This window comes from Equus quagga, chromosome 11 (genome assembly GCF_021613505.1).
Source record: "Equus quagga isolate Etosha38 chromosome 11, UCLA_HA_Equagga_1.0, whole genome shotgun sequence".
NCBI lineage: Eukaryota > Metazoa > Chordata > Mammalia > Perissodactyla > Equidae > Equus > Equus quagga.
Genome location: NC_060277.1, coordinates 58,768,181 through 58,795,763, shown reverse-complemented (window position 1 = coordinate 58,795,763; position 27,583 = coordinate 58,768,181). Strand labels below are relative to the sequence as shown.

The 27,583-nt window shown below is 41.1% G+C and overlaps 2 protein-coding genes across 7 annotated transcripts in view; one reads left to right on the top strand and one right to left on the bottom strand.

The window, feature by feature from the left end:
- TTC19 (tetratricopeptide repeat domain 19) overlaps positions 1–17,094 on the bottom strand; it is a 30,959-nt gene extending 13,865 nt beyond the window's left edge. The window contains 8 exon segments of the mRNA XM_046675482.1: positions 9,640–9,734; positions 12,470–12,531; positions 12,864–12,920; positions 13,676–13,714; positions 14,673–14,783; positions 16,453–16,571; positions 16,655–16,877; positions 16,879–17,094. Of these exon segments, the coding sequence (XP_046531438.1) occupies positions 9,640–9,734; positions 12,470–12,531; positions 12,864–12,920; positions 13,676–13,714; positions 14,673–14,783; positions 16,453–16,571; positions 16,655–16,877; positions 16,879–17,094 (922 nt within the window).
- The window catches only part of ZSWIM7 (zinc finger SWIM-type containing 7), a 27,164-nt gene continuing 16,632 nt past the window's right edge, over positions 17,052–27,583 (top strand). For all 6 annotated transcript variants that reach the window (XR_006890609.1, XM_046675491.1, XM_046675489.1 and 3 more), the window contains exons 1-3: positions 17,052–17,183; positions 19,220–19,241; positions 26,142–26,244. Coding sequence is in view for 5 of the 6 variants with exons in the window: in XM_046675491.1 (XP_046531447.1) it covers positions 17,093–17,183; positions 19,220–19,241; positions 26,142–26,244 (216 nt within the window). In the remaining variant the exon portion in view is untranslated. The remainder of the gene's footprint in view (positions 17,184–19,219; positions 19,242–26,141; positions 26,245–27,583) is intronic.

The following is a 27,583-nucleotide window of genomic DNA, read 5'->3' as shown; positions in this document are numbered from 1 at the left end:
AATGTTAAATTGTACTCATCTCATCTTACAGAAGAAACTGAAAACAGAAATTTTTTTTTCTTTGAGTCAAATATGTCATGAAGAAGTTTTTAGGTTACCCCTAATAAAACAGAAAACCATAGCCTTCCTTGCAAAATATAAATGGAGGTTTAGTGAGGAAAAAGTCCCTATAAGAAGGACCTGAGAGCAGAAGTAACAAAAATGGAAAGCATTTTTTAAAATGCAAAAATTAAACCAAATATCACTTTTGATACTAATTTTAAATAGGTTTTAAGATTCTCTATCATAAGACAATGATACTCAGATTAGGTTTAAAAAAAATCCAAACACAGCCTTCTACAAAAGACACAGTGAAAACGAAGTGACTCAGAAAAAGTTTAAGAATAACATACACGAAACAATGGAAAACTAAAATTTCTAACAAATACCTTAAGCAGGACAAAAAAAGAGTAATTTTTCCAAGAAGGGATAACTTACAATGAAGATATATATCTAGGACTGTTTAAATAGCACAGAAATATAGAGGAAAAAAAACTTTTGTCTAGAACTGGACAAAATCAACAAGGATACAGAAGACTTGAACACTATAAACCAACTAAAGCTAACAGACATCTATAGCACACTCCACCCGACAATAAAGGAATGAACACATCTTCTTCTCAAATGCACATGCAACGTTCTCCAGGATAAATCATACACCAGGCCATAAAACAAGTCTCAATAAATTCAAAAGCACTGAAATCATACAAAGCATGTCAACAACAGAAAGAAATTTGGGAAATTTACAAATATATGAAAATTAATCAACACACTCTGAAATATCCAAAGGGTCAAAGAAGAAATTACAAGAATTAGAAAATACTTTAAGACAAATGAAAAGAAAACACAACATACCAGAATTTATAGGATGCAGCTAAAGCAGTAGAAGGAAATTTTTGGTTGGAAATGCCTGTATTAGAAAAGAAAGATCTTAAATCAATAATCTAATCTTCCACCTAAGAAACTAGAAAAAGTGCAAACTAAACACAAAGCAAGCAGGAGAGAGATAATAAAAATTAGAGTGGAAATAAATAAAATAGAAAAACAACAGAGAAAATAACCCCAAAAGTTGGCTCTTTGAAAAGATCAACAAAATTGACAAAAACAAAGAAGAAACTATGAATGAAATAGTCAGGAAGGTTCTTTATAAATTGAGAGTGGTAGACATAACACAGAGGAGCTAAAACATTTAACAAATTAGGTTAATAAATTCATCACATTCCAGCAAACTCTTACATAGTACTTAATGAGTACTAGTCACAGTCCTAGAGCATTTACTTCTCATAACAACTCTATAAGGGAGGTTCTACTATTATTCTTATTTTATTGATGAGTAAACCGAGGACAGAGAAGTTAAGTAACTTATCTATAGTCACACTGCTAATAAGTGGAAGAGCCAGAATTCGAACTCAGGCACTTCATGTATTCATGAAACCAAATGTGCCATCAAAAACACTTCAACTTGCAGAAATGTTTTGATTATTTAAAATATGGAAACTGGACCCAGCCCGGTGGCGTAGTGGTAAAGTTTGCGTGCTCCGCTTCAGTGGTCCAGGGTTCACCAGTTCGGATCCTGGGCACAGACCTACACACTGATCATCAACTTATGCTGTGGCGGCGTCCCACATAGAAGAACTAGAAGGACTTACAACTAGGATATACAACTATGCACTAGTGCTTTGGGGAGATAAAAGAAGAAAGGAAGAAGACTGGCAACAGATGTTAGCTCAGGGCCAATCTTGCTCACCAAAAAAATAAAAACATATATACATGAAAATGAACGAAACTTTCAGCTCATGGAAAGGAGGAAAGAATCAATGGACAAAAATCTCTTAAAGAGGAAATAAATCCATAAAATTAAGAACTGAGAAAGGACTATCATCTCAGATACATAAGAAAATACTGTAAATTGTGCTTTAAAAATATGATTTCATAAGGAAGTTTCTTTTAGGAACTCCAAAATTCTTTCACCCATGCATTCACTTATTCAACAGATATCTATTAACGCTGTGTTCTTGGCACTGTCCTAGGTACTGAAATCAAATCAAGAAAATGGAAATAACTTAAATATATGAGTAATCAAGGAAGAAGGAAAAAAGTTGCCAGAGAATCAACTCTAAAGGAGATCTGGCCCCCGTGGTTTCATAGATTCTACAACTTTCAAGAAACAGATCAAGGAGTAGATTCCCATGTAACATCCCATACCTATTCAGAACAGAAAATACAGAAAGTATCCCAATTCATTTTATCATACTAATACAATCCTGCAATGACGAGCATAAGAAATAAACTATGGATCTCACATGAGAAAATAAACGCAGGGGGCCAGCCCCGTGGCCAAGTGGTTAAGTTCAGCACTCCGCTTCGGCAGCCCAGGGTTTTGCTGGTTTGGATCCTGGCAGGGGCATGACAGAGTTCAATAGCCCACACTGAGGCAGTGTCCCACATGCCACAACTAAAAAATATACAACTATGTACTGGGGGGATTTGGGGAGAAAAGCAGAAGAAAAAAGAAAATAAAAGAAAGGCAAAAGTTCTAAGTAAAATATCAGCATTAAATACTATCCAGCAATATACTGAACCAGTTATTAGCAAGCCTGGTTTGCTCTAGATATATAATAAATCTATTCATATAGTTTGGCACTAAATTAGGTATAAGACAAAGCTGTCCATCACCTCTATTATTTAATGTTATTCTGAGGTTAAAGCCAATGAACTAAATTTAATAATATACAGAAGTGTAATTATCTGACAGGAAACATTATTTCCCAAGCATAATATATATTTATAATCATAATATAATTATATATAAATATAATTATATATCTGGAAATAGTGTGAATATCAACTGATAAACAAATAGTTTAGTAAAGTGTCCACTTAGAATCAAATTTAACAAAACAGCTGTCACATCTATGTGAAAAAAATCTGTAAGCAAGAGCCATTTCATGCTCCTCAATCTTGGGAGCCTCAATAATGGGAAGACTCAATATTGCAAAGATAGTGAGTGACTTCTCTTGCCAGCAGAGCTGCTATCTGCCCCAGTATCCACTCTTTTCCCACATGTTTCAAGCTCTCTGTCTCATCCTCTGTTAGGAATGGATCCTGATCGGTTTTAGCTAATCATGGTAATCCCATTTCTCTTGCTAAGGACTGGGTTAGAAATGCCATGTAACCCAATTCCAGCCAATGAGAAGTAAGGATAAATCCACTTGAGGGCGTCTAGGAAAGATTACCTTGATTCTAAGAGAAACATCAAAGAAGTCTCCTTTTCCTCTGGACACTGCCATTTCTGGACGAAATTCCTGGGACCTGGTTTAGTCACTTTTCAACCACGAGGGGAGCATGAAGACAAAGCCAACACACTGAGAGTGATAGTGAGGAGGAATGGAAAGAACCTTACTTCAGGATTTCAACGAGCCTTTTATCATCTAACTCAACAGCCTGCCCCCCTTCACCAAACTGCCAGTTACACAAGATACTAAGTGTCCTTACAGTTAATCTAGTTGAAATTTTCTGCTATTTGCAGTAAAATGCTAACTTACTCAGATGGCAATCTCCCAAAACTAATTTATAAATATAATGCAAACCTAATATTCAGTCTCAAAGCACTTTGGGGACTTGACAAAATGATCTAAAATTCACACGAAAAATATCTAAAATCCATGTGAAAAATGAAAACTAAAACGGGAAGAAATTTTGCAAAAGAAGCACGTGAGATATGTATTACCATATAAATCAAATATATAATAACATATAATTCAAATAATGTATAGTCATACAAGCCATCAGATGAATACATTAGAATGGAAAACTCCAAAAGAAATCCAAGCATATACTAACCATAATAATTACATAATGATGACAGAATACTATCTCTAAGAAAGTAACCACTGGGCTGGCCCCGTGGCCGAGTGGTTGAGTTCGCGCGCTCCGCTGCAGGCGGCCCAGTGTTTCGTCAGTTTGAATCCTGGGCGCGGATATGGCACTGCTCATTGAGCCACGCTGAGGCGGCGTCCCACACGCCACAACTAGAAGGACCCACAACTAATAATATACAACTATGTACTGGGGGGCTTTGGGGAGAAAAAGGAAAAAAATAAAATCTTAAAAAAAAAAAGAAAGTAACTACCAACTTCATAAATATTTATCTGATTTCAAAGTTGAAAAAATATCTTTCTGAGCATTAAGCTCCAGAAGAGCAGGGACTTTTGCCTCACTTGCTCTATTCAAATCCTAGAACAACACATGGCATTGAATAGCTACTCAATTAATATTTATTAAAAATTAGTAAAAATAGGGGCCAGCCCCATGGCCGAGTGGTTAAGTTTGTGGGCTCCACTTCGGGGGCCCAGCGTTTCATTGGTTCGGATCCTGGGCGTGGATATGGCACCACTGGTCAGGCCACGCTGAGGCGGTATCCCACATGCCACAACTAGAAGGACCCACAACTAAAATATACACCTATATACTAGGGGGATTTGGGAAGAAAAAGCACACATACACAAAATAAATTAATAAACATAAACATAAGTGAATTCAAATCTAATTCCAAAAAGATTAAAGACTCATGCAAATCATACTTTGTGATTCACTTATATAAATTTTAAAAAGAAACGTGCAAAAACTAAACAATATCTTTGTAAGAGATAGAGAGGTAAAACTAAAGAAAAGCAAATGAACGATAAAAATTCAGGAGCGTAGTGTCTCTGGGGCAGGAATGGGACTGGGGCCAGGCACATAAGGGCTTCAAAGGTACTGTAATGTTGGGTCACTGCCTGTTCTCTTCATTCTTTAAACTACACAAATGTTAGTTTCACATTTCTTTTTAATTAAAAAAAACCCAACTCCTCTGAACTCTACAGATACAAGGGAAAAGAAAAAAGCCAACAGGATAGAGCTAATATTCTTACAAAAAAGCACCAACAGATGATCAGTCTCACTGCTTATCAAAGAAATGCTAGTTAATGCATCAATGCCAAATCATCAACCTGACAAAGTTATAAAAATTAGTGAGTTTTGGGGAGAAGTGGCACACTGCCTTATCACAGTAACAGAAACTAATAAACACTAACACTTTTTGAGTAGGTACTACGTATTAGGCACTGTTCTAAGTGCTTTACATATATTAACTCATTCAATCCTCCTAACAGTATTACTCTTAATCCCATTCGAGGATCAAAAGCACACAGAGATTACTAATCAACCGAAGTCACAAAGCAAATAAATTAGCAGAACCAGAAAATGTAAATTAATACAGTACTTTTAAGGGCAATTTTGCAATATTCCTCAACAACCTTAAAATGTACTACTTTTGAGCTGGAATTTCAATGCTAAGAATCTATCCCAAAGAAGCAGATCTGGACACCACTTTATGTCCAACAACAGAAGATTGGACTATTATGCAGATACACCATTTTGGATTGAACATATGCATTTATCTCCACTCCCTCCCAAAACACCATTAAAATCAAGGTTAAAGAATGGAAAAGATATAAAGCTACAAGGAAAAGAAAAGTAGAGAAGAATCAAGGGAGACAACAGAGATCAAAAAATTGTGGGACATGAAAAGCAGAGAAAAAAGTGGTCTATGCCAGTGATAACCAAGCCAACTGGTACCCTAGAACCCCAGAAAAGCTTAGGAATTAAAGCAAGCAAGTACAATGGTTATGAGAACAATTTGTCATATACACAAAAAACAAGCAACAAAAAACTCTAGTTAATTACTGACTTCAGAGAAAACAAAAGGTTGTACACAAAAGAAAATGTAATTATGTAATCATGTTACTTGCCTCAGCAGCTAATACTATTTATACATGATAATGTAGGCACAACCAAAAAGTGTGCTAAATCTTCACTTTTCTGTAAGTCAATAGATTCTAAAAATAATAAATCAAGAAACAACAACTTTATATGTTATTTAGAAACACAAAGAAAATAGAAGAAATTGATTAAGAGTTGAAAATAACTCTAGGAAGAGGTATGGCAAGGACTTGCTTTTTTAAAGTAAGTCTTACAATAGTCCTTGACTTTTTATACTATTAGGTAATATCAGAAAATAATTTTCAAAAGAAAAATAAAAATTTCTTGCAAAAAATTATAGAATATTCACAAAGACACAAATAAAACCTAAATCTCTGGGGCCGGCCCCGTGGCTGAGTGGCTGAGTTTGCACACTCCCCTTCAGTGGCCCAGGGTTTCACCGGTTTGGATCCTGGGCGCGGACATGGCACTGCTCACCAGGCCATTCTGAGCCGGCATCCCATATGCCACAACTAGAAGGACCCACAACTAAAATATACAACTATGTACCAGGGGGCTTTGGGGAGAAAAAGGAAAAATAAAATCTTTATAAAGAAAAAAAAACAAAAAAACCTAAATCTACCAACCAGAGATAACCACTATCTCTATTTTGGTATCATTCAGCCCTTGTTCTATGTCTGTGTTTAATTTACATATTTTAGAAAATTAGGCTCCTCCTTACTGTTTTGGAATCTGCTATTTCACTTAATCTTTCATGGGCATTTCCTCAGTAACTACATATATATCTACAATATGAGGAACAAAATGAGTACCCTAGACCAAGTTTTCACATGATGTCAAGCAATATACTCTTGGGATAGTTAGTCATGTCAATAAAAAGTAGATAAATTTGATAATGGATTTGCTTTGTTCAAAGCTGAGTGGGAATGTATTTCTTCAGAAAAAATAAGATTAAGAATAATGTAGCAAATTTTCTTTATTGTATAACTAGTAAAATGTAAAAGTAATGTTTATAATAGAAATACTTTGCTCTCTCCAACAAGAAAATCTTTGCCAGGAAAAAAAAGAAGTGTTTTCACAATATAGTACTAAAAAAAAAGAAATCAGGTTACAAAGTAGTCTATACAGTATGATCCCTAATTTGTTTCATAAAATGTAAACAGCACAGGGGGAAACAAGTCTGGAAAGACATACACCAAAGCATAAACAGCTCTTTCCCGGTAGCATGATTAAGGATGATCTTTATTTTCTTCTTAATGCTTTTCTAAATTTTCTTCAATGCGCTGGTACTACTTTTGGAATCAGAAAAGACAGCTTTATACTCTCAAGAAACTGTCCAAAGTCAATGCTATAAATGAAAGATAGCAAGGGTGTGGACAGTTCAAAAGTGACTTATTTGATAGTTAGACTTGTTTCTACATCTTCTGTGAACTTCCTCCATGCGTTTTCACACTGCACTGAAACTTTATTTACTTGGTGTTTGTTGGCTCTTTTGTTCTTTCACTCAACAATTATTAAGACTCTATTACGTGCCAGGCGCTGCTCTAGGTATCGAGGGCTTAGCAGTGAACAAAACAGATGAAGTCTATCCCTCTTTGATAGGGAAGATAAATACTAAAAACATTTAAACAAAAATATATTTTTAGTGGCATACAAACACAAGCACACAACACACACACAGAAACCTACTTTCAAGTGTGATGAAGAAAAGCAAAGAAGGATAAAGGGGTAGAGAGACACTAAGGTGGGAAGACACAATTGTTTTAGGTAGGGTAGGTCTCCTGAGCAGAGAACTGAATGAAGACAGCTAGCTAGGTAAAGATAGGGGAGAACAGGCTAGGTGGAGGGAACAGCGAGTAAAAAGGCCTTGAGACAGCAATGAGCTTGGAATGTACAAGAATAGTGAGAAAAAGAGCAGTGTAGTAAAAGTGGAATGAGCAAGTGGAAGAGCAGTAGTAGGTGATGCAGAAGAGCTACGTGGGGGTCAGATCATGTAGGGCCTTACAGGGCTGTACAAGGATTCTGAATTTATTCTAAAGGGGATGCAAAGGCACTGAGTTCTTAAAGGATCACTCTGCCTACTGTATGGATAACAGATTGTGTGAGGGAATGAAGGGAAGCAGGAAAACCTGTGAGGAGATTATTACAGGTGTCCAGGCAAGAAACAATGATGGCCTGGACCAAAGTGGTAGGGCAAGAGGATGAGATGTGGTCTGACACGGATATATAGGGGTTTTTTTAATTGAAAGCAGTTCAAAGAATTGAGTAACTCTTTTTTTTTTTCCTTAAAGGTATGCTTTTTTTTGGTGACAGCTAACATCTGTTGCCAATCTTCCTCAATTTTTTTTTCTACCCAAAGCCCCAGTACATAGTTGTATATCCTAGGTGTGAGTCCTTCTAGTTCTTCTATGTGGGATGCCACCACAGCATGGCTTGATGAGTGGCGCGCAGGTCCACATCCGGGATCCAAATCGGCAAACCCCAGGCCACCAAAGCAGAGCACACAAACTTACAGACTCAGCCATGGGGCCAGCCCAGACATGGATATATTTTGATGGTTGAGCCAATATAACTTGCTGATGAATTACATAAAGGGAATGAGACAGAAATTTTAGATGATTCTTAGGTTCTTGGCCAAAGCAACAGGGTGAATGAATGGTAGTGACATTTACTAAACTGAGGCTGACTGCTGGAGAAACAAGTTTGTGAGTGGCAGAAATCAAGAGAAACCATTTCAGACATGTTCAGTGTGAGAGGACTGTTAGACATTCAGGTCAAGATGGCAGGTAGACAATCTTACCTATGACTCTGCAGTTCACATGCAAGTTGGGCATGAAGATGTATAACTGACATTTAAAGGTATAGGACTAAATGTTACCTCTTAGGGTGTGAGGGCAGAGAGAAAAGAGATTGGCCAGAGACAACCCTGAGGTCCACTAACTTTAGAGGTGGCAAAGGGAAAGGCAAGTGACCAGTGAGGTGTCACAGAAGCCAAGTGAATAAAGTGTTTCCAGTAGGAGACAGTGATCACCTGGATCAGATCTGCTAAGAAGTATAGTAAGTAAGATAAGGATTGAGAACTGATGACCTTGACAATGGATGTAGAGTGATGCAGGAAAATAATTGGTTTATGTTCAAGAGGGAACTAGAAGACAACTGCGTACGGACAACTCTTTCAAGGCATATTTACTGCTTTAGGGACAAGAGAATTGACCACTGTATCTCTAGCATCTTGCTAGCTCTTGGCATAGAGTAAGTGTGAAACAAGTGTTACTGAATTAATGTCAAATCTGAAAATTCCCAATACTTCAAATCATATTGAGAAACTCGAATGGGTGAGAGCTAGAGAGCTTCCTGCCCACCTCATTCTGTTCCCAGCATAATTCTTTAGGCTCTTGATTTTAGGAAGACCCTCCATAATGAGGATGAACAGCAAAATCATAAGCTTCTCTTTCTCTTTCATAACTTGGTGTGTATCTGAGACAAAAAGGTAATTAATTAGCATTGTGACCGGCAGCTGAACCAAGAAATGAGAGAAAGATCTCCAATTTCTGCTCCCCAATTTTCCAGAGGTTATATATAATAAAAGTCAACAGGTAAATTATAAACATGTCACCAAGGGGTTAAAAAAAAAGAACAGTGGTCAAGTCATTTAAACAAAATATCTTAATCCAAATCCTCTGCTGAGACCTTAAAAATAGGCATTATTTTACAAAATGGGGAATTCTACCCCCCTCCCCCTCGCCTCAATTCAGACACCTTTCCCTTCATCACAGCATAATAGTGAAGCCTTTGCAGCAAAAAGGCAATCTCCAGAAAACAGTCAGCTTTCCCTACCTGACAAAATGTCTTCTGCTAATTCCTTTTCTCTTTCAATTTTTTCCTCTAGAGTTGAAATGCAGAATTCATAGCCAGCAAGAGCAAATTCCTGTCTGTAAAGCAAAGATTAGTAATTGACCGTTCACCATTTCACAAACTCCTCTTCTACCCTCATTTTCCTAGCTTGGGTTTGAGCATTATCAATCAAGGAAGTGTAACATGGGAAGAGAATTTTGTTTCAAGTCTCTAAGGGGTGTCAATCTGCCACTTCTCAATAGGTTTTTTTTTTAGTCACCCATTTAATGTAACTTAAGACATAAAAAGCTAGGAATGCTGCCATAGTTTTGTTTTGTTTTTAAAGATTTTTATTTTTTCCTTTTTCTCCCCAAAGCCCCCCTGGTACATAGTTGTATATTTTACTTGTGGGTCCTTTTAGTTGCGGCATGTGGGATGCCGCCTCAGCATGGCTTGATGAGCGGTGCCATGTCCACGCCTAGGATCCGAACCAGCGAAACCCTGGGCCACCAAAGCAGAGCATGCAAACTTAATCACTCGGCCATGTGGCCAGCCCCTGCCACAGTTTTAGTAACTGACATAACCAGCAGTTTTCATCATCTCCCACTAAGTTTCAAGTGAGTCAGTTTCTCCGTTTATGAAAAGTCTTACACCTGCTCAAAGTAAAACTAGTATGAACAGAGGCTAAGGCCACCCAGCACTAGGATTCTAACTACTGACCTCATACAATTTCTGGAGAGGTTTACTAACTTTATACTTCTTCCAAGCTGCAGGTCTTTGATAAAAGTTTCTTTTACAGAAATGGAACTTCTAGCTATGGCACTAGAAGGCATTTAGCCCTACTCTAGCCCTGGACTCAGTCAAGTGTAGAGGACACCCAAGCAGCAGGCAGACTGACTCTGGATAGAACAAGTTGTCAACTGCTGGTTTCTATAAAGAGATGCGCAAAAACATGACAGAAATACCTTCTCCATCCAGAAGCTCAGCCCTGGTTCTTCCTCTTCCATTTTGACTCTAGTTCCTTACCAGAAGCAGCACTACAAAGCTTACCCCTTCTCTTAGTGCTTTGGCAGGGGAGAAGAAATGACCCAGAAGAACACAAGCTTCCCCAGACCAAAACCTTGGCAGGAGGGATCCTATCCAGCCACAGAGCAAGGGGAGGCTGCCCACAAGATGCTCCCAGTCAGAGAAAAATGTCTATAAACAACTCCATTCCTACCTAGTATCAGCCTTTCTAAGCCTCAAGATCTGGCCACAGATTTTCTGGTCTCATGCTTCTCTTAACAAAACAAAATGAAAAAACACTTTTGAGGAGCGTATAGAGTAACTTACAGGCTAATTATTAGTGGCTATTACACAAGCTTTCACCTCTACAAGACCATGAATTTGTCTTTCTCTCCAGTGTTATTAGCTCTGAGCCTCTTCTTACTCTAGAAGTTCATACTACATCAACATCTAGTCCTGTTTGTTACTCCTCCAAGGGAGACTGATCACAGCTGCAATGCTCCCAACACAGCCAACCTCAAAGCTCCTCAAAAGACGTGAAGTCAGGGGCCAGCCTTGTGGCCAAAGTTTCACGTGTTTCACTTCAGCGGCCAGGGTTCACAGGTTTGGATCCCGGGTGCGGACCTACTCTACTCAGCCATGCTGTGGAGGTGTCCCACATACAGAGTGGAGGAAGACTGGCACAGATGTTAGCTCAGGGCTAATCTTCCTCAAGCCAAAAAAAGAGAGGAGGATTGGCAACCGATGTTAGCTCAGGGCAAATCTTCCTCTCACACACAAAAAAGACTTGAAGTCAAAGGCCCTCAGAAGTTCTAGCCTCTGGTGTCCAAACAAACGCAGGGAGACTAAGCAGGTCCTGCTGAGAATGAAAGGAGCTGGTGACTAGGGAATAGGGACCAGTAACAGAGCCCTTGGCCTAATCGAGCACTCTTTCTATAGCACTAGGCTTTCATTCCAAACCTCTGGTATCCAACTTCTGCAGCAACTAAAAACCTAAAGAAAAGCTAGTCTTAGGTCTTCCCTTAAATTTACCCAAAAACATAACTCTAGAGGAGTTGTCTGCTTACATCCTAGGTATTTCTTCTTTGAACTCCACCTAGAGAGAATGAAAGGCACGAGGCCTCACTTACCAGTACTCCTGACATTGGGCACACAATCGAATTGTTTTCTAAAGCTTTTCTTGTGTAGCTGACAAGATGTTTTCTTCTTTATACAAATTTAGACTCATCTAACACTTTTAAATTAGCACCAACTTCCTGTCCTACTTATCCAAAGGTCTCTCCTTTACTCCTAGATATTTCCCCTTCCTAAAAACCTAGCTACCTGATCGCTACATGCCTTAAAAAAAAGAGCCCACTGAACTAACCACTTACACTCCCACAGCAATTTTCTCATCGTTCAACTTTATACCTAACTTCCTGCTTTGTTAATACTTAATCAGCAAAATGGTTTCTTCAAAGTATATTATCCCTGGCAGCTTTTACATTGCCCCCTCCTCTTCAAGGAAGAGCTACACTAAAGTTCTGCCTATAACTTCCTTTCCCAGTTCAAGAAGGAATAGAAAACTTGATTAGCTTTGCCACAGTGCACCAGAGGTGTGAGGGCTACCTGCCCCGCTCAGGAGGCTAATGGAAACAGCAGGGCAAAACTGGAAAGGACTAAGATTTCAGAGATGAGAGACCGAACACTTTGAGAGTGACACCCAATTTTCTGGCGACTCAGATGATTAACAGGTAAATGAAAATCATATGACATCCCAGGGGCAAAGGTTTCTGCCCACAGCCCTACCGACCAGCTGCTGCCACACCTAGATTCTGACTATACTTACCTGTTCTGAGCAGCATAGATACTGGCCAGCTTTAAAGAGATTTCAATTATTGCATTGTCTTCCTGTTGGGGAAAAGAAAAATGAAGGAAATTCATGACAAGTAAAATTCCCTCCCTCACAGAATATTTCAGATCAACGTCTAGACTGACTTTGGCCTGAAAATCTTTATCCCTTACCATAGTCTTTATCCTTTTGGAGGAATTAGACAACTTTGAATTCCTCTGCTACCATGCTTTTGCATGAATGAAAGACTGACAGTTTTTATACAGATCCTGGGGGGAAAACCCACCTTTTTTGTCCAAAGTACACGTTGGGGGCTAGGTGGAGTTTTCAGGAAGCAAGACTATTGTGGAAACTGCTTCATCAAGGGCCCAATCCTATGCAACGTCCTTACCTGTTGCGTGCCCCCTCCAAGCAGGTAACTCATTGTTGCCTTAAAAAGTTTTTCCGCCTAAAAGCATAAGGCAAAGATTTTTCTTTTACTTGGATCCCAATAGAGACATAACTCTGGATTCTAAGTACTAGTCTGATGCATCATTCCTTGTAAAACACAACATACACACACTCACATACACACAGCAAGGTGTCCTTGTAATGGGAAAAGACTAAAATACCAGGACCCCACATCCTCTGGGCACTTTGCAAACTATCCTGTGATGAGTAGAAACCAACTTCAAAAATTAACTTTTCATCCAAACCCAATGTGGCAGAGACTGCAAAGTATTCCCTAATATTCACTCTTCTCTTCATCTTTTAAGTTAGAGAATCTCCTCAATTTTTAATAGGTCAGCCTCCTTTGAAGTTTGGTGTGGTCATATGATGAAGCTTTGGCCAAGAGATGCAAGCAGAAGAAAGCGTGAACAATTTTTAAATTTTATTTTATACGAAAGCTTCTTGCTCTCCATCTTCTCTTTTTTCCTTCCTGCAAGCTGGAGGTGAGCCAGTTTACCTATGCAGATGAGGACATATCTTAGAAGGAACCTGGGCTTCTGGACCAGTTCAAGGTGCAGAGATATCTACCCATCTTCAGTGTTTAGCCCCCTCCAGACTAATGCATTAAAGAGAAATATACCGCCTTCGTGTTTGAATCACCCTATGTTGGAGTCTCTTTGTTACTGCAGCTTAGCCTGTACCCTTATTAATAGAGTTTCCTTGAGAGTAGTCTTTCATAAATTCAAGATATTACAAAGTAATTTACTTACTTACATCTTCAAGCTGACCCCGTATATATGCTAAGTTGGCCATCTGAAAGCAAATTACAAATTGTTTTTCAGTTTAGAGCACAGTGTTCCCACTTATTTCAAAACCTTTAAGCTAAAGACTCCCTTCTGCTTTCAACCTCTAAATAAAAAAAAACAGTTCAGGGCCTGGCCCAGTGGCACAGCAGTTAAGTTCACACGTTCTGCTTCGGTGGCCTGGGGTTCCCCGGTTCAGATCCCAGGTGCGGACATGGCACCATCTGGTAAAGCCATGCTGTGGTAGGTGTCCCACATATAAAGTGAAGGAAGATGGGCATGGATGTTAGCTCAGGGCCAGTCTTCCTCAGAAAAAAGAGGAGGATTGGCAGCAGTTAGCTCAGGGCTAATCTTCCTCAAAAAAAAAAAAAGAAAAAGGTTCAGAGAGGAGCCTGGCCAGTGGCATAGTGGTTAAGTTTGTGCACTCTACTTTGGCGGCCCAGGGTTTGCCAGTTTGGATCCAGGGTGCGGACCCACACACCACTTATCAAGCGATGCTGTGGCAGGCGTCCCACGTATAAAGTAGAGGAAGATGGGCATGGTTGCTAGCTCAAGGCCAATCTTCCTCAGCAAAAAGAGGAGGATTGGCAGCAGATGTTAGCTCAGGGCTAATCTTCCTAAAAAAAAAAAGGTTCACAGAGAAAAGTATGTCACTAATCTGCTAGAAGCAAAGTACAGCAATGGCGTAAGAGTAATTAACTGCATATACTCTGATGATGACAAACCAAATCTAAATCCACTCATCAATGAAGAAACAAATATCATCAAATTTGATCTGGGATTGAGACTTCTCATAAGTGACACCCCAAGGGTAATAAAAATTGAAATCAAAAGAAACCTAATAAAAACAAAAAACCAAAGAGCTTTAGGACATCCTGAAGGTGAGGAATCTAAATCAGGAGAGCTAACAGCCCTTCTCTTGCATCCACCCTTCATCATCACGGGCTCAGATTGGTTAGGAGAGTTACCAAATCATAAGTGTAAGTGATGGCCTTCTTGTTTTCACTCTCATAGGCAAGACGAAGAGCGTCATGCAAAATTAACTCAGCCTCTTCTGGCTCATCTTTCATGATGCTCAACTGAAAGAAAAACAAAGGAAATGAAATGTAAAGAAAGCAGATGCATGTACTACCAGACAGAAATGGATAAGGCAATACATCCCAATATATACAAGGAAGCTATTCATTCATTCATTTAAATATTTATTGAATTCCTACTATGCACCAGGTGTTACGTCTATTACAGTGACACTGGAGGTCAGCCTTTGTTGCAGCTATGTGTGGCTATATGATGAAGTTTTGGCCAACAGATGCAGGCAGCAGTAATGTGAGCAATCTTTATATCATACTTTATAAGAAAGCTGCTTGCCCTACACCCTCTTTCTCTCTTCCTGCAGGATGGAAATGATCTTGTAGGACAAATAAGCTTAATTACTACTAATGATAAGAGCTATGAAGAAAAGCAATGGAAAGGAACAATAAGGGGCCACCTCTAAATGGGAGTCAGAGAAACCTTCCAAGGAAGTGACAGTTAAACTGAGGTAGGAAGGATGAGACAGAGTCAGGCGAATAAGAATGTATGGGGGGAAATGACCCAAACAGAGAGTAGGGAATGAGTGAAGGCCCTACACGTTGAAGAGAATGGTTTTTCAAGAACCATTCAAGAAATGAAAGGAAAGAGATGTGAAGGGAGGATGTGAGCCAGAGTATTACTGCCAAACAAGTGAGCAAGGTAGAGTGCTGTAGATCATACACAGCCTTGCAGGCCATGCCAAAGAGTTTGGATTTTATCACAAATGCAGTGGGAAGTCATTCAAAATATCTGGGCAAGAAGGTGATATGATCTGACTTACATTTAAAAATATCAATCTGGCTGCTACATGGAGAATGGATTGTAGGGGGACAATAGAGCAGGCAAGACTACTAGACAGCAGGCTGCAGCAACGTGGCTAGTGTGACAGCAGCAGAGACAGAGAAAAGGGGGTAAATTTGAGAAACATTTTGGATTTGGTGGTAACAGGAGTGCTGCTGGACTATAAGTGAATCAGGAGGTGATGGTAAAGTATCAAACGTTTTAGGAATGACTATGAGGTTTCCAGGCTGAAAAATTGGGTAGATGGAAGTCAAGAGAAGACGGTGAAGGAACTTGTTCCAGAGGCATTTAAGATCAAGAGTTTAGTTTTGGGCAGGTCAAGCCTGAGACGTAGGAGGGGCCTGCAAGTGAAGACGGCATGTCAGTAGCACACTGCGGTATGGGAATATAAATTTGGACGTTGCTGGTTGGCATCCAGGCAGTACTTAGCACAAGGGAAGAGATGCCATAACCTGGGGAGAAGAGAAAACAGAAAAGATTGTGGAGAAAAGGAAGAGTTTAAAAAGAAGAGAACCAAACCGCGCATAACCAACACTAAACTGCAATTTCAGGGCGCTACATGTGTGTAAAATTCTCTATGCCAGTCATTTCAGCTTGACTGGTTCACTGACAGAAACAACTACAAAACATTTCCGCAAATTTATCCTTTGGATAAAAGGGCGATGCCCGTGCTGCCATCTCCAGCTCCCCTCGAGACTGCAGCAGTTCCACTGCAGGCGTTCGAGTCTGACCAGCCCAGATGGCTCCCAACCCCCGCCCCCACGACCCACCTTATACCGGGGAGTCTACCCTCGGGGCCTCCACTGAGTCCTCGGGGAACCGGAGAGGACTGCGCAGCCACAGGCCGCCGGGCCCCGCGCACACGGGCCGCCTCACCTTGGCTCGCTTCAGCAGCTGGATGATCTCGGCCTCGGCCTCGTCCGCCGCGTCCCCGGCGGCGGCCCCGCCCGCTGCCGGCCGCTCCTCCGCCGCGGGCCTCGAGAACCAAGAGAGGGCTGCGGGAGGGGGCCCTGAGGTCACCGCGCGGCCCGCGCCCCGACCCCCGCCAGGACGGCCCCGCCCGGCCCGCGCCTCTCACCTGCCAGCAGCGGCAGCAGGCCCGGGCCCCGGCCGCGCGGCGCGACGCGGGAGGGCGGCACTTCCACCTCAGGCAGCCGGCCTCCTGCCGGCCCCGGGAGCGGGCGCGCCGGGCAGCCCCGGCACCGCCGCCCCGCGGCCCGCAGGACGCCTCGGCCCAGGCTCTGGATGAGGAGCCGGTACATGCCCGCGCCGTGTCCTCTGCGCACTGCAGGCGCGACCGCACCGTGGGACGCCCCGCCCCCGACGCCGAGCGCCCGCCGGATTGGTAGGGCCGGGACGTACCAGGAGGAGTCGTCGTTGCCGCCCGCGTGCGCGGTGACGCACGCCGACGTCACTGCGCCTCGCTCCATCCCCGGCCGGCGGCGGGAATGCCCCGGGGGTCTGTCGCAGCGTCGCGCCCGTTTCTCCGTCTGAGGAGGCTGAGGCGTGTGGCGCCATGGCTGGCGCCTTGCCGGCGGTCACGCTGCCGTCTGTGGTGGCGGAGCTTCTGAGCGAGATGGCCGCGGCGGTGCGGGAGGGGGCGCGAAGTACGGGCCGGGGCGCGGGCGTGGCTGCGTCGTGGGCCGTTTGCCGGGGGCGGGAGGCGCGGGCCTCGCCCGGGAGGCGCTACCCTCGCCCTGGCCGTTACGTGCTGTTTTCCCTTGTGGTTCTATCTCCAAACCTCCTGGTCGCAAGAAAAAGAAAGGAGAAGAAGAGGTGAAAGTGTTTAGCGTCCAGCGCAGTAGCCCCTGCGGCCGCTCGTCAGGAGCGCGCCGGCCGGGGCGCCGGGGGCCCGCAGGGGCTCACAGAGGCTCGCAGAGGTCCAGTTTGGAATTAGTAAACTTGCCTGTAGTCCTTATCTCTCAAAATCTTACGTTAATTTTAAAATTAGTCCTCTCATAACGTTTTGTTCAGCAAATAAGTATTTTAGGGCCAAATGCGCCGGCGGGCTGCAGCAAACCCGGATGCTGGGGAGGCACCTGGAGCTTTTCTCTGAGCGGCAGAGGGCGCTGAGCGGCCCGCCGGGCGGCCCCGGGGTCGGCGGCGAGCTGGGTGCGGGCGGCGCGGCCGCTGAGGGGCCGACTGACGTCGCGTGCTGGGCCGCGCATCTGCCCCCGGGGGGCTTTTGTTCTAAAGCCGCCGCGCTTTGAAAGGGTTTATCTTGACTTAACTGTTTTTGGAGGATTGAGAGAAGTAAGCCAACTTTTGTTTTTCTAAGTTCAGACTAACACAGTGTGTATGCTTGAAAGAGCAGGCCAGCCAGGTGGGCAAACGTGTTCTGACCCCAGGAAGGGTGGGGAAGAAGCCAGCCCGTTGTCGGCTCGAACAGTGGTTGACAGAAGGGGCTCTGTCCGAGTGGGTTAGTCCGGACCCTGTGACGGCCTCCGAGGGGCCCAGTAAGTGCCCCTGGAGCTCATGGCGCGCCCAGAGGGGCCACTGCCGTTGATCCATGTTTATTGTCAGCAGAACCGTTTTCTGCTATTTTAAAATCTTTGTCCTAGGTAGTCATACACGCTTCCTGACCCCTCTCCTTCAATGGCCGTGTTTTCAGAGCAAGATTCTGCGTTTCCACTCGGATGATGTAAAATCTAGTCACAGCTGAGCTGTGTAGGAAGCTATGATTACGTTTCCTTTCCTGCATAGCTTTTGGTTTTCCCTGGAATTACCAACTTTGGTGGTTGTGTTTGCTTGCTTGTTTAGTGTTCTACCTATTGATCCCTAATTCGGCCTCAGACTCTTTACCACTGTCCTCAGTCTCTCCCCGAGATGCTCAGATGAGTGCTGTCAAGTTCCTTCTCCCCAGAAGTCTCTCGTGGGGCCTCCGACTCCCCCTGACGGTGGCCTGGCCGTCCCTGGCTGTCTCCTCACATCCGCCTGCCCTGTTACTGTCCTGGGGATTTCCTTTGCCCGTGTTGAACTTTAGTATATCCTACAATTTGCTTTTTCTCGGCTTACTGTCTTATTTTATAGAGCGCGTGCTCTACTGCATCCTGAAAAAGAGTGCATGAGATGTACTTTTTGAGGCCTTGTATGTTTGAAAAGGTTCTGTTTCTATCCTCACACTTAGTTGATAGTTTGGCTAGGTATTGAATTATATGTTGGAAATAATATTTCTTCGGACACCTGAAAGCATTATTGCAGTACCTTCTACTTTCTTAAACCTACTTTAAAGGAGTCTTATTTTAGCCCCCCTGCTTCATCCCCACCTCCAGAGCGATCTGGTGCCACCAGTTGCTGAGGAATTGTTTTGGGGTGGAGGAGTGGATTCTGGAGTGTAAATCAGGTTATTGCCTAGCTCTCCTCATTGCTGGCTTAGGATTCAGTTTTCTTGGGTCTTGTAAATTATTTTCCAACATATTTTGGCGGTTGTTTCTCCCTGTCCTCCTCATCCTTTGGAGTTTATGCTTTTTAAAAAAGCCTTCTATTATAGTTTAGTGGAATATTGGGAAGGGGTAAAATTAGATTCATAGGCTCAACTCACCACCTTTCACAAAAATCTTTTTGGTTATAGTCTTTTAAGATTTTTATGTCTGTGGTCACTGGTTTAACATCATTAACTTTCTTTCCATTTCCTGTTTTACAGTTCCTGATGAGCATCTGTTATCGTAAGTACATCTCCTGTCGTACTTTTTTTTTTATTGAGTTACTGATAGATTACAGTCTTGTGAAATTTCAGTCGTACATTGTTGTCCGTCAGTCATGTTGTAGGTGCACCCCTTCACCCTTTATGCCCACCCCCCATCCCCCCTTTCCCCTGGTAGCCACTAATCTGTTCTCTTTGTCCACATGTTTAAATTCCTCACATGAGTGGAGTCATACAGAGATCGTCCTTCTCTATCTGGTTTATTTCACTTAACATAATTCCCTCAAGGTCCATCCATGTTGTTGCAAATGGGACAATTTGGTTCTTTTTTATGGCTGAGTAGTATTCCCTTATATATATGTACCACATCTTCTTTATCCAGCCATCTGTTGATGGGCACTTAGGTTGCTTCCACGTCTTGGTTATTGTAAATAATGCTGCAGTGAACATTGGGGTGCATAGGACTTTTGGGATTGCTGCCTTCAAGCTCTTTGGATGAATACCCAGTAGTGGAATAGCTGGTTCGTATGCTAGTTCTATTTTTAACTTTTTGAGGAATCTCCATACTGTTTTCCATAGTGGCTGCACCAGTTTGCATTCCCACCAGCAGCATATGAGGGTTCCTTTTTCTCCACAACCTCTCCAACATTTGTTACTATTAGTTTTAGTTATTTTTGTCATTCTAATGGGTGTAAGGTGATATCTTAGTGTAGTTTTGATTTGCATTTCCCTGATGATCAGCGATGATGAACATCTTTTCATGTGCCTATTGGCCATCCGTGTATCTTTGGAGAAATGTCTGTTCATGTCTTCTGCCCATTTTTAGATCGGGTTGTTTGATTTTTTGTTGTTGAGTTGTATGAGTTCTTTATATATTATGGATATTAAGCCTTTGTCAGATGGATGACTTGCAAATATCTTTTCCCAGTTAGTGGGTTGTTTTTTTGTTTCAATCCTGTTTTCCCTTGCCTTGAAGAAGCTCTTTAGTCTGATGAAGTCCCATTTGTTTATTCTTTCTATTGTTTCTGTTCTCTGAGAAGACATGGTGTCCGAAAAGATCCTTTTAATACTGATGTCAAAGAGTGTACTGCCTACATTTTCTTCTAGAAGCCTTATGGTTTCAGGTCTCAGCTTTAGGTCTTTGATCCGTTTTGAGTTTATTTTGGTGAATGGTGAAAAAGAATGGTCAATTTTCATTCTTTTACATGTGGCTGTCCAGTTTTCCCAGCACCATTTGTTGAAAAGACTTTCTTTTCTCCATTGTAGGTCCTCAGCTCCTTGGTTGAAGGTTAGCTGTCCATAGATGTGTGGTTTTATTCCTGTGCTTTCAATTCTGTTCCATTGATCTGTGCACCTGTTTTTGTACCAGTACCGTGCTGTTTTGATTAGTGTAGCTTTGTAGTATGTTTTGAAGTCAGAGATTGTGATGCCTCCAGCTGTGTTCTTTTTTCTCAGGATTCCTTTAGCAATTCAGGGTCTTTTGTTGCCCCATAAGAATTTTAGGATTCTTTGTTCAATTTCTGTAAAGAATGTCGTTGGGATTCTGATTGGGATTGCATTGAATCTGTAGATTGCTTTAGGTAGTATGGGAGCGTTATTTCTTCTTGATGAAGTAGCCCTTTGATCATTATATATTGGCCCTCTATGTCTCTCTTTACCTGCTTTATCTTGAAGTCTGTTTTGTCTGATGTAATTATTGCAACATCTGCTTTCTTTTGTTTGCTATTAGCTTGGAGTACTGTCTTCCACCCCTTCACTCTGAGCCTGTGTTTGTCCTTGGAGTCGAGTTGTGTTTCCTGGAGGCAACAAATTGTTGGATCTTGTTCTTTAATCCATTTTGCCACTCTGTGTCTTTTTATTGGAGAGTTCAGTCAGTTTACATTGAGGGTGATTATTGACGCGTGAGGGCTTAATGCTGGCATTCTGATGCTCATTTTCCAGTTTTCCTGTGTTTCCTCTGTTTCTCGTCCTCTGTGTTTTAGCCTACCCATTGACTTCTGCAATTTCTTATGCTGGGTTTCTTAGATTTTTCCTTATTTATGTTTTGTGTCTCTGTTCTGTTTTTTAGTTCAGTGGCTACCCTGAAGTTTCAGAATCTCGTGTATAACATAGTCTGTTTTCTGGTGGTCTGTTACTTACTTAGCCTAGACTGTTTCAGTCCCTTTCCTCCTCCCCTCCTAAATTATTATTTTCATCTCTTATTCCAACTTGTGTTGTGAGTTTGTGGTTAGAGTGCTAAGATTGTCTTTGCTTTGGTGGTTTCCTTCCCTTTATCCTAATGCTATAGTTGAATGTTTGCTATCCTATTCAGATTCTATCTGTCTCCCTACTCTGTGTTTTGTGACCGCTTTCTCCCTTTTTTCTTTTTTCAGATATAAGAGCCTTCTTGAGGATTTCTTGTAGTGGAGGTCTTGTGGCTACGAAGTCCCTTAGCTTTTGTTTGTCTGGAAAAGATTTAATTTCTCCCTCATATCTGAAGGATGTTTTTGCTGGATAGAGTATTCTTGGCTGAAGATTTTTATCCTTTAAAGTTTTCAATATGTCACTCCAATGTCTCCTAGCTTGTAAGGTTTCTGTAGAGAAATCCACTGAAAGTCTGATGGGGGTTCCTTTGTAGGTTATTTTCTTCTGCCTTGCTGCCCTGAGTCGTCTTTCTTTGTCATTCATTTTTGCCATTTTTACTGCTATATGCCTTGCAGTAGGTCTTTTTACATTGACAAATCTAGGAGATCTGAAAGCTTCCTCCACACACATTTCTCTCTGAATCCCTAGATTTGGGAAGTTCTCTTCTATTATTTCATTGAGCACACTTTCTGCTCCATTTTCCTTTTCCACACCCTCAGGAATTCCAATTATTCTTAAGTTGCATTTTCTCATTGAGTCAGCTATTTCTCAGAGATTTTCTTCGGTTTTTTTAATTCTTAGTTCTCTTCCTCAGTCTAGAGGCATTCAGTCTGTCTATCTTCAGTTATGCTAATTTACTCCTCTATTGTGCCTACAGGGGCATTCAGGGAATCCATATTCTCTTTTATCTGATCCATTGTATTTTTCATCTCTAGTATTTCTGAGTGATTCTTCTTTATAGTTTCAATCTCTTTTATGAAGTAACTCCAGAACTCATTGACTTGTTTCTCTATATTCCCCTTTACCTCATTGAGTATTTTGATGATAACTATTTTGAATTCATCTTCACTTAGTTTACCTATTTCCAAGTCCTCAGGACATACTTTTGTGTTTTTATTGTTTTCCTTGTGGACTGGAGCTTTTATAAATTGCTGGATGGTAGAGGAGCAGTTTTTGCACATGATGTGATTATTTGGTTGCGGTTACAGCCTGTCACCACTAGATGGGGGTCGAGAGCCACACGTTCTGAGCCCTCCACCTTCAGCTGGGATGGTGGCGCGCAGTGCGGGTTGGGGGAGGAGGGGCACTTTCTCTTGTGCGCCCGACCTGCATTTGGATCAGCTCTTGCTCTCTGGTCTCCCAGGGCCCTGGCTTGATGGGGTCCCCCCATGTGAAAGCTTTCCCTGTTAGAGGGTTTCTGCTGCACAGGCAGTGGGAGTCCTGGACGATTCCACGGATGTGTGGCCCCTCCCCTGCTGCTTCCGTCCCTTGGCAGTGATCCCTCTAGTGATCCCCCAGTGATCTCTCTAGGGGGGTGAACGAAGTTCTCTCTTACCCCGTTCCAGCTCCTCCGACAGCGGCTCCAACCTCTCCACCCTCCATTGTTTGGCTGCTGCAGGTCTCTGACAGTTTCTCTTATTAGGATTTTTTTTTTTCGGTTGGAAAGCAGTTGCTCTTTTTGGTTGTAATTTGGACGGAAGAGAGTCCTGGGTGAGCTCACCCCGCCATGTTGCTGACGTCACTCCGTCCTTGTTTTTTTTTTTAACCATTAACGTATTTTAAAAGCTAAATCCTTTCAACATCAACTCTTGAATTTTTTTTCTTTTTGAGAAAGATCGGCCCTGAGCTAACATCCACTGCCAATCCTCTTTTTGCTGAGGAAGATTGGCCCTGAGCTAACATCTGTGCCCATCTTCCTCCATTTTATATGTGGGACACTTGCCACTGCATGGCTTGACAACCAATGCTAGGTCTGTGCCTGGGATCCGAACTGGTGAACCCCACGCTGCCAAAGCGGAGCTCACGAACATAACCACTATGCCACAGGGCTGGCCCCTCAACTCTTGATGTTTAAAAATATTCTTACTAAACTAGGAACAATATTTTCTCGACGTGATTGTTAAACATCTGTCTCAAATGAATAGCCAACACCATATTTGCCAGCACAAGGCACTCCGGTGTTGTCCTATGCCACTTTTGTTTAACGTTGTTCTAGAAGTTGTAGCTGTTACACTAACACATGAAAAAGAAATCAGCATACCTATCTTCAAGGAAAGACAATTATCATTATTTGTAGATGATATAACTACTTTTTAAAAACCAAGAGAGGGGCTGGCCCAGTGGCACAGTGGTTGAATGCGCACATTCCGCTTCTTGGTGGCCTGGGGTTTGCCGGTTCAGATCCCAAGTGCAGACATGGCACCGCTTGGCAAGGCATGCTGTAGTAGGCATCACACATATAAAGTAGAGGAAGATGGGCACAGATGTTAGCTCAGGGCCAGTCTTCCTCAGCAAAAAGAGGAGGATTGGCAGCAGTTAGTTCAGGGCTAATCTTCCTTTAAAATTTTTTTTAAAAATTAAAGCCAAGAGAATACAATTTTTTTTAAAAAATACAGAACTTCAAAATTGTTTTCTTTCATACACAAAGTTAAAAAATATAATTACTTTCTCAATAGCAATAAAAAAGTGAAAGCTACCTAGGAATAAGTGACATTTAATTGCATATATACCCTTATATTTACAAGTCCAAGAGGATATACACCAACCTCTATCAGTGATTATCTCAGGGAAGGAAAGAGCTGAAATTTAGAAAAGCGTTTTAACCTTTTCTCTATTAAGTTTTTTACAAATATTATACATTATTAGAAAAAAGTAGCTACTTATAAAACAAAGAAAATAGGCAAATAATAAAAGAATGCAAACAAACCTGGAAACAATCTAATTATTCAAATTAGGTTTGTAAACTCTAATCCCAAAATAGAGTTTGGGGGAAGTAAAAATAATTCATCTTTACAGTGGAATTCTTTGTAACCATTAAAAGTGATATAGAAAAATACTGCATTCAAGAGACGTTTATAATGTGTTACAAAATGTACAGGGAAGGTTGAAAAGATTCTTTTTAGATCCATTTTTAAAGTTAACTGTGATTATCTCTGATTGATAAAGTTACCACCACATTTTATCTCTGTTTCTTTTTTGTCTATAGATGATCTTCATATGCTTAATGTAAAAAAAATTTTTAAACTCTCCCCATTTCAGTAGTTTCTCATATAAAGAAACTAGTTTTTTGGAAAATGAAGAAGCTGAACATTTTAATTTTGAAGTCTTAGTGGTTCCGTCTTCTTATTTTGTATAAAAATCATCTGGGTTCTTTACAACGTTAACTTTTCAGTTTTAGTTCATTTTATTTTCTAGTTTATAAAAATAACCTATATTCGGGGAAAAAAAAGTTCTTAGAAAATAAAACATAAAAAGCATAAACAATCATACCACCCAGTGATAATCACTGTTACATTTCAGTTTATTGCCTTTTTAAAAAATTAAACATTTTGAGATAATTGTAGATTTTCTTAAGAAAAAAATTTTTACATGATCGAGAGTTTCTAAATATACAATTTTGTGCCCAGCCTTTCTCACCTAATGTAAGAATTTTCCCACAAATCAAGTTTTTTCCTGATAAGTCATTTAACAACTGGGTAGCCTTTATTATTAATCCAAAAAGTACAAATTTAACACTCATCAGATGGTCAAACATGAAAAAGTCAGATAATACTGTGTTGGTAAGGACGTGGAGAAAATAGAACTCCCATCAGCACTGATGGGAGTGCTGTTTCCACAGTGGAAAGCTGTTGGCGACACCTGTTAAAACTGAAAAATGTGCATATCTTAAGACCCGGCAATTCTACTTTTACTTAACATAAGCAGGAAGAATTCTCATATGTTCGCCAAGGGACATGTGCAGGGATAATTGAATATTATTTATAATAGTATAAAATGGTAACAATCAGAATGCCCATCAACAGGGTGTGTAAAAAGTAAAATGTAGTATGTACTTACAATGGAACATTATTCAAAAATTGAATTTAGGGGCCGGTCGGGTGACATAGCGGTTAAGTTCGCATGTTCATCTTCGGCAGCCTGGGGTCCACTGGTTCGGATCCTGGGTGTGGACATGGCACTGCTTGGCAAGCCATGCTGTGGTAGGCATCCCACATATAAAGTAGAGGAAGATGGGCATGGATGTTAGCTCAGGGCCAGTCTTCCTCAGCAAAAAGGAGGATCGGCAGCAGTTAGCTCAGGGCTAATCTTCCTCAAAAAAAAAAATTTAAAGAAAATATATTAGCAGCATCATTTTCAAAAGCACATTAAATGGAAAAGAACAAGTTGCAAAAAAAGCTTGCAATATACCTTTTATGTTTTAAAACTTATAAAACAATGCATTTTGTATATGCATGTGCATGTATATGTGTGTGTGTATGCACACACACATATACTATGCATAATAAAATATGAAAACATTAACAGGAAGGAAACCAACAAATGCACCTGATTGCCTCAGGGATGAAGGGAAATTGGGAAGGATAGGAAGCACTGCAAAGTATACAGAGGGCTTCTTTATCTGTAAACAACATGTTAACGTTTATTCTGGGGGGTTGGGGGTTGATTACATGAGTTTTGCTATATTTTTTTCCAAGTTAAAGTGAGTTAATTTTTTTTAAATACTGTTATCCTTCAGGTCAAGTTACTGAGGTGACTTTGAGAGTCAGGCAATCTAATCTGAAGCCTTCCTGTTTCCCAGGCTGAAGTTTGTCTTTGGCTCATCAGCCATCCAAGCCTTGGACCTAGTTGATCGTCAGTCCATCACCTTAATCTCATCGCCCAGCGGGAGGCGTGTTTACCAGGTAGAGATCTAGATGTGGGGATACCCCTTGGGACAAAATGTTTTCATGAATCTCTATAGAAGTTGGTAACCAGCTTTAAGTATTTCCTGAACTGTTGAAAAGCATTTGACCCAATTTGGTAAAATTAGTGTATTAGTAATAAAAATAAGATAAATATGACCTATTAACTCTACCTAGTAGCAGTGTGTACTACCAACAATGATGTGGAGAGGCTCTTTTCTCAGGTCTAATGGAATATAATTGACTTTTGCATTCCTATTGTTTGAGAATAGAGGCGCTTCCCCCACCCCCCAAAAAAACGTGTTGAGATCTTCACCTTGTTCATTATCTCTTGCTTACAAGCAAAAGCCAAAATGCATTTTGAGGCCCTTGTACATGCTTGGATTCATCTATCAAAAATGATCTTTCAAAACTGTTGTCAGGAAGTATTTATTAAGGGTCAAATTGTGCTGAATGCAGGCAGTCTACTTGGACCTCAGTTTTGCCCTCTAAAGCGTAAGATAGGTAGATTTGTAGAGTAACAACCTCTTATCAGACTCTGAATTACTTTCATGTGTTATTGATAATTCTCACCAAAAGCCCAGCAAGGTATTTATTTTGCAGGAAACTGAGATGCAGAAAAGTAAATTAACAGTCACGTCTGGCAACTAGGATTTGTAACTGCTATCCCACACTGCCTGTCTATATAAGCAGTGGGCCAGACTCCAACCCATCCCCATCTTCCACCCCCCGTTTAGCTATATGAGACAATGGTAAGTGCAGGTGGGATTGAGGGAAGGGAATATTGTGAATGAAATAAAAATATTGGCAGTGGTCTGCAAAACTTTGTTTCTGGCTTGGAACGGGTAAAAAAGAAGTCATCTGCTCTTGTAAATAATCCAGGCCTTGCTGAAGGCCAGAAAAGAGGAAATTTTTCCGTGTTTGGATTCTGGTTTGTTTACAATGAATTCAGAGCTGAAACCACATCAATTAATTCTTAGTGAGTGAATGGCTTAAAGCCTGCTTCGGCAAATAGGTGCCTTTGCTTAGTGAATTAACTTGCTATTCCACATTGTAGCATAACTTAACTGACCTGGCAAAATCTTCATGCATTTCTTCATTAAGGAAATGGGGTAATTAGTATTGAATGCTGCAGTGAAAACTTTTGCTCTATATTTACTTAAAAGAGACTGCCTATTAGAATTTTCTCATGGTGAATTTATCAGTTAATAATCAGAGTTATTAAATGATGTTCTTTGTACCTGAGGAGGTGTTTCCATTTTCTTTTTTCCTAAACGAGAAGGGCCCTTGAGTTTTTCCCATGTCTTTTAGTTTAAGATTTTTTTGTCTCAGTTCAAAT